We start from the raw sequence: 6,362 nt of genomic DNA on the forward strand, positions 1-6,362 counted from the left end.
TGGGGTGGGGTGGGGTGGCTCTTTCAGGAGGTCTCTCTGCTCCTGAACTCCTGCTGCTTTTCCTTTCCTCCACAGCAGCTTTTCCCTGCTCTCCCCCATGGGGAGCCATTAAACTGCACAGCCAAAGCCATGCCAGGGATCCACCACTCTGTGCTGAAGTGGTGCCTCAGTGTCCCCAGGTGTTAAGTAGAATGAATGGTGATGCCAAGCACAAAGTGTTGATGCTCTTTTTCCTCCTCCTTCTTCCTCCAGACCCACAACCCTTTATATAAAGAGGCCACATCCACCTTCACCAACATCACGTACCGGGGGAACAACTAAGGATGCCACACCCAGCGCTGGCTGTGGGATCAGCCAAGGATCCATGGAACCTTAAGGAGTCCAGTTTACAGAAGCCCTTGTGTGTGTGAGCCTGTGTGAACGTGTCTGTGTGTAATTTAACACCCCCTTGACTGCCTCCAGGCCCTCCAAGTGTTGTCCATCACCCCTCTGTGACTGCAGGGACGTGCTCTCCAGGCAAACCTCGGTCCTTACCTCGCGGGTCGCTCGCGGAGCCGGCGGCCCCTCCATACACTGGACACAGAGAAATGGGACTTTCTCTGCCAGTCTGTGAACTCTTTGGTGCTCATCGGGCCAAGGGGACTTCAGGAGTGGCCACTCAAACCACACTGAGCTGTTTTCTCCTCCACGGCCCGTGCTGGTGAAGCCCTGCCTGTCGGATCACTGGACTCAGTCCCGCTGGGCACAGGAGCCATCTCCTTGGGCACAGGGCAGCTGCCAGCAGGCAGGAGCCATCACTGCTTTGTGGGTTCAGGACACTGCTTCTGAGCAGCCCAGCAACCCCTTTCCTCCTTGCACCCCCGTGTTCTGGCACTGCTGTGAGCCAGGGTGGTGAGAAGCTGTGCCCTCCCTCACTGCCCCCACGTGCACTCGGTTTGCACCCCCAGCACCTCCATGTAGCACCAGCTGTGCTGGTCCCAGCCACAGCCTGGCTCAGCCCCTGGGATGGTGCTGAGCTCCCCATGTCCCCCCTCACTGTCCTCATGCCACAGCCCACATGGATGTGCAGGCAGCAGCCTCGGGAGCTCATGATGCCCCTTATTCCTCAGGCCTGGCCACCTCTCTCCCCTCTGTGTTTTCTGAGCTGTGTAACTGCACCCTGCCTGGTTTTCTGCACAGCTCAGGGTTCCAGCAGAGCAGGCAGGGCTCAGGCTGTGTCCTGCTGCCTGGGGCTGTGTGTCACCCGTGGGGGAAAACAAAGAGATGTCCCAGTTTGGCTGTAGCAGTGCTGCTGCCTGGTCCCTGCCCTGCCAGAGCACAGTGGCTCAATTCCCCTCAGCTGCCCCAAAAACCAGCAGCAACCTCGGGCCCGGTGTGGGGTTTGCCCCGAGGGCCCCAGCAGAGTGTTGGCTGAGCTGGTGGTGGCCCTGTGTCCCTGTCCCCTGGCTGTCCCAGCAGTGTGGGAGCAGGGGCAGGGCTTGGTGCTGGGTGGGATCTGGGGCTGAGCCCCAGGGAGGGGGGTGGATGGGCAGCACCAGAGCGGCAGCAAATCGCACCACAAAAATAAAAATAACTAAAACAAACCCCCTCAGACTACTCATGGTGTCAGTGTCCCCAGCAGCAGCCTTCCTGCCCCATGGGCTGCCCCTGGCACCCCAGTGTGACTCGGGGAGCTGGTTTGAGCTGAGGTGGGTTGAAGGATGGTTCCCACTGGCTGTTAGCCCCCCACAGGGGCTTCTGCACCATAACTCCTGTATTCCTGGGGGTTGATAACAAGCTGGGGGCACACAGTGGGCCAGAGCCCACTGCAGACTGTGGTACTGGCAGCACCTCAGTTCACTGTGAGGGAGTGGGGTGAGCCCCAGTAACCCCCATCCTGCCCCACAGGTCCCTGTGAGCCCTCCAGTGTGCAGGAGAAGCCCCTAGAGCAGGGCAGCTGGGCTGGGACCACTGCAGGACCATCCCAGAAACAGCAGGGATCTGGAGGGGGTGAAGGGGCTAAACCTGGGAGCAGGGTCCTGCCTGTTCCCCCAGCACCCAGTCTGGCCCCATGTCACACACTGCTGTGGGGACAGCCTGTGGTCACCCTTCAAACCAGCATTTTGGGACCACAGAAAGTTCTGGAAAAACTGTTTGCTTGACTCTCTGACACCCTCCACACATACCCTGGGCCACCAGGTGCCCCCAGCCCACACAGGGTGAGCAGGCACCTTGGGGCAGCTCTCGGTGTCTCCAGCTGAGCTGGGTGTGTGAGTCCAGCACCCAGGTGGGACCTGGGCTGGGGCTGGGGGTGGTTCAGCTGGGTTTGACCCCAGGAGGGGCATTTTGGCAGCAGGGTGAGGTGAGAGAAAGGTGAAGGGAGAGCCTGGCTGCAACACGAAGGAGCAGGATGAGCTTCCACTGGAGAAACCCCTACAATTCCATGGCTGCCATTCAGGCAGAAGAGTTCCCTTTCCCACGGAGCTGTGGGATGAGACAAGACCCCAGTTTAGCTCAGTTCACTGCCCCTCGATGCCACTGGCCGTGACTGCTTGCAGGATCAAGCCCACGACCATAAGAAGCAGTTGTTGGGAGTCTGGAGTGGCTTTTCCCCCCAAAATCAAGGCAGTGTCGCTGTGCTGGCCGGAGGAAAGGAGTGTGAGCAGCCAGAGGTGGGACAAGGGTGGGGGCAGTGGCTGCTCTCAGCTCCTTGGGAGGAGCCATCGGGGAGCGGTAGTAACTCCAGCCCTGCTGAATGTGCAAATTTTGGGCTGCGTGGAGGCTGTTGGAGTCGGGCACCGCTAGATGGTGATGTCTGTACGTGCTCTGTCAGAACCTTCCAGCTTTCTGGGCTGCTCAGTGCCCAAATCCCGCTTTGAAGAGGGACACTTCCCCCGTGGAGGTTTCCAGGGAGCAGGGACACGCAGAGACCCACCCTACAGACACAACTCCTGCAGCAACACTTCGTCCCAGGGTTCTTTTAAATGCTACTTTTATTCCTGAGGCGCTGACATGCTCCCTCTTCTTGGAGCCCAGGAATGCATCAACTCCTTTTGTAAACTGATTTCTGTAAATAAACCCAAAATGAGCGAATGCATCTCCTGATGCACCCAGGAGACAGTTTAAGGTGCACTTTGTGCCATCCTGTGCCACCCCAGGACTGGGCTTTCTGTGTCCCTAGGAAATTTTCTGAAATGAAACACATTTCCCCACTGGTTCTAGGGAAGTTGGTCAATGCTGGGACAGAGTTTCTCCCATCCCAATGGAAATCCACTTCCCAGACCAGAACTGGAAGGACATGGCTGTGGATGGTGAATATATGGGCACTTTGGGATCTTTGTTCAGGATCTGGAGCATCTGCTGGGCAGGAAGATTAAGATCTGGGGACAATGAGGAGAAAGAGCTGGAATTAAAAACAAAAAGCTGACATTTCCCAGGGCACAAAATCCCAGAATAATTCAGGTTGGAAAGGACCTCAGGAGGTCTCTAGTCCAACTTCTTGCTCAAAGCTAGGTCAGGTGTGAGATGAAGCTGAGTTGCTCTGGGATTTATCCATTATGGGATCTCCTGGGCTGTAAAGGAGTCAGGATTAGTCTGGGATGAAAGTGTCACCACTAGGAGAAAGCTGGGACATCCAGCCTACATCTGGACAAAAAGGCCCTGGTTTGGGAAGCAGTTTTGGGGTGAGATTCTCTAAGGTCACCAAATCCTTTGTGGATACGAGAGTTCTCAGTGTTGTAAACTGGCCTTTGGGTGAGACATTTAAAGCTGCAGCCAAGAGACTCCCTGTAAACCCTTGCTGGAATTTGGGCTCCCCTTCCTCAAACATATCTGCTGAGAGAATTGGGATTGTTCAGCCTGGAGAAGAGAAGCTTTGGGGTGATCTAATTGTGGCCTCCCAGTGCCTGAAGGGAGGCAACAAGAAACATGGAGAGAGACTATTTCCAAGGGCCTGGAGTGATGGGACAAGGGGGAATGGCTTCCCACTGCCAGAGGGCAGGGTTAGATGGGATATTGGGAAGGAATCCTTCCCTGTGAGGGTGGTGAGGCCCTGGCACAGGCTGCCCAGAGAAGCTGTGGCTGCCCCTGGATCCCTGGAAGTGTCCAAGGCCAGGTTGGACAAGGCTTGGAGCCACCTGGGCTGGTGGAATGTGTCCCTGCCCATGGCAGGGGATGGCACTGGATGGTTTTTAGGGTCTCTTCCAAGCCAAACCATCCTGGGATTCTGTGATTTTTCCCACTGTCACGAGGAGGCTTCTGGGTCTCTGCAGCTCCTGCTCAGCCCACGTGTGTCTGTGCAGAGAGTGTCACACATGTCTGTGCAGAGGGTGTCACGTGTGTCTGTGCACAGGGTGTCACACATCTCTGCATGGGGTGTCACACATCTGTCTAGGGGGTGTCACATGTGTCTGTGCACAGGGTGTCATGTGTGTCTGTGCAGAGAGTGTCACACATCTGTGCATGGGGTGTCACACATGTCTGTGCAGAGGGTGCAGCGTGGAGGGAGGTGAGGGGTGATGAATGGCCGTGGAAAGGGAATTTAATCCTCCTTGGCCTCAGCATCCCACCCTGCCAGAGGGGAGGGAGTTTCACTGCATTATTGTGGCTACAGTCCTTTAGATCCTGAGAGGGAAGGAGTGGGGGAAAGGCAAAGGAGTCGCTATTATTATTATTAATAACCTCTTTTTGGCAGGTCTCTCTGCACTCACTGCCAGCAGGCAGAGGAGCTTTCCAACACTTTCCTGTTACAGAGGACACGGCCACTGTGGATAATCTGGGCTCTGACCTGGTCATGTTGGAGAACCACTTGACCTCAGAGCCACTGGAGGTGCCAAGTCTGGCTGCTGTGGGTGGTGTCTCCCTGGCTGCCCTTTCACTGTCATTCCCAAGGCCTGAAATCTCCCTGGAGAGCCAGTCCCTGCTGCTGGCAACACACCCTGCTCCATTCAAATATTTCCCAGGCCCTTCCTCAGGGTACAAAAGTGACACCCAGGACCTCAAACCCAGCCTGGGCTCCACAGCCAGAGGGGTTCACCTGCCCAGCAAGGGGAAGCTGGAAGCCTTAGGACACAGGGAGGTAAGGGGAGGTTCTGAGGTCTTTTTCCTTGGAGGAAGCCTAGAAACCTCTGGAAACCAGCAGATGAGTTCAAAGGCTCCTGCATGCCTGGGCTGGTGCGTGTCAGGTGACGAGGACAGGATGTGAACACCAGGCAAGTGAGTTCCCACCCACAGGGGGTAACCATGGAGGAGTCTCTGGTGGTGAGGGACTTGTTGCCCCCCTAGGAGTAAAATCCTCCTCCCCTGTCTCAGCAGGGTCTTGTACCTGATTTTTGTACCCCCAAGTGCCACAGAGGCATCATGCTCTGATGGGGGGTTGTGCCCAATGAAGTCAATCCACATTCTCACTTTTTCCCTTTTTCCAGAGGTTCTTGGCTGCAAGAGCAGAGGCCAAGCTCCTCTCTTACCACATGGGACACAGGAGTTGACTTTAGCTTCTTTGGCTATTGATAAACTGCAGGGAATTGTCCTCCCTGCCAGAAACCCAGCCAGCACTCAGCAAAAAATGGGGATGGATCCCCATGGCATAACTTGTTCAGCTCTGGGACTGCTGGGATCTCTGCTCCCTTTGAGCTCTGGGAGGGTAGGACAAGGCTCAGTCACAGCTCTGACCACCCTCCTCCTCTTCAGCCCCTGGGAAAAGTGATTCAGGCAGCTTCAGTTCTGTAGATTTGAATCCTCCTCCTCCAAATTTTTGGGAAGTGGGTGGAGTTGGCAGCTCTGCCCTGGAGAACTGATTCAGATTATCAGGTGAGCTGCCTCAGCTCTGTGGGACAGAGATGGGAGAGCCCCCCTTTACCGGGTTATTTGTGCCGTTTGTAACGACCCATACAAAACACGGGGGCCCCAAGATTGCATTTCCAGGAATGTTTTAGATCTGGTTGGACACCCAAAGGCACCTGCAGAGCCGACCCCCGCCCTGCAGAGACACTGCTGGAACTGCCCCGAGCAGTCGGAGCCCTCGGGCCCCGGGGCTGTGCAGAGCCGCGGGGCTGCAGCCGCTGCCGAGCGGGGCCGGGCTGTTCCACAGCCCAACATCGCCCTCTTTTGTCCTCTGGCTGCGGGAGCGCAGGGACTGCACAGCCCGGATGGATGGATTGGGGCTCCCTCGGGGGTGGCAGAAAGGAGCCTCGCAAAATTCAGCAAGAGCTGTTTCCCCGTGTGCTTTCCTTTGTAGGCACTGCCCACATCTCAGCCAGGAACAAAAGCACAGAATCCCAGGATGGCTTGGGCTGGAAGGGACCTTAAAGGCCATCCAGTGCCACCCCCAGCCATGGGCAGGGACACCTTCCACCAGCCCAGGTTGCTCCAAGCCCCATCCAACC

The 6,362-nt window shown here is 56.6% G+C and overlaps 1 protein-coding gene across 1 annotated transcript in view; it reads left to right on the top strand.

The window, feature by feature from the left end:
- Window positions 1-1,550, top strand: part of ITGB3 (integrin subunit beta 3) — a 26,213-nt gene extending 24,663 nt beyond the window's left edge. Inside the window, 1 exon segment of the mRNA XM_029964487.1 lies at window positions 253-1,550. Coding sequence (XP_029820347.1) covers window positions 253-321 — 69 coding nt within the window. The 3' untranslated portion in view covers window positions 322-1,550.
- Window positions 1,551-6,362: the final 4,812 nt, after the last annotated feature.

Source organism: Manacus vitellinus, unplaced genomic scaffold (genome assembly GCF_001715985.3).
Source record: "Manacus vitellinus isolate BGI_N305 unplaced genomic scaffold, ASM171598v3 scaffold_72_pilon, whole genome shotgun sequence".
In the NCBI taxonomy this organism is placed as follows: domain Eukaryota; kingdom Metazoa; phylum Chordata; class Aves; order Passeriformes; family Pipridae; genus Manacus; species Manacus vitellinus.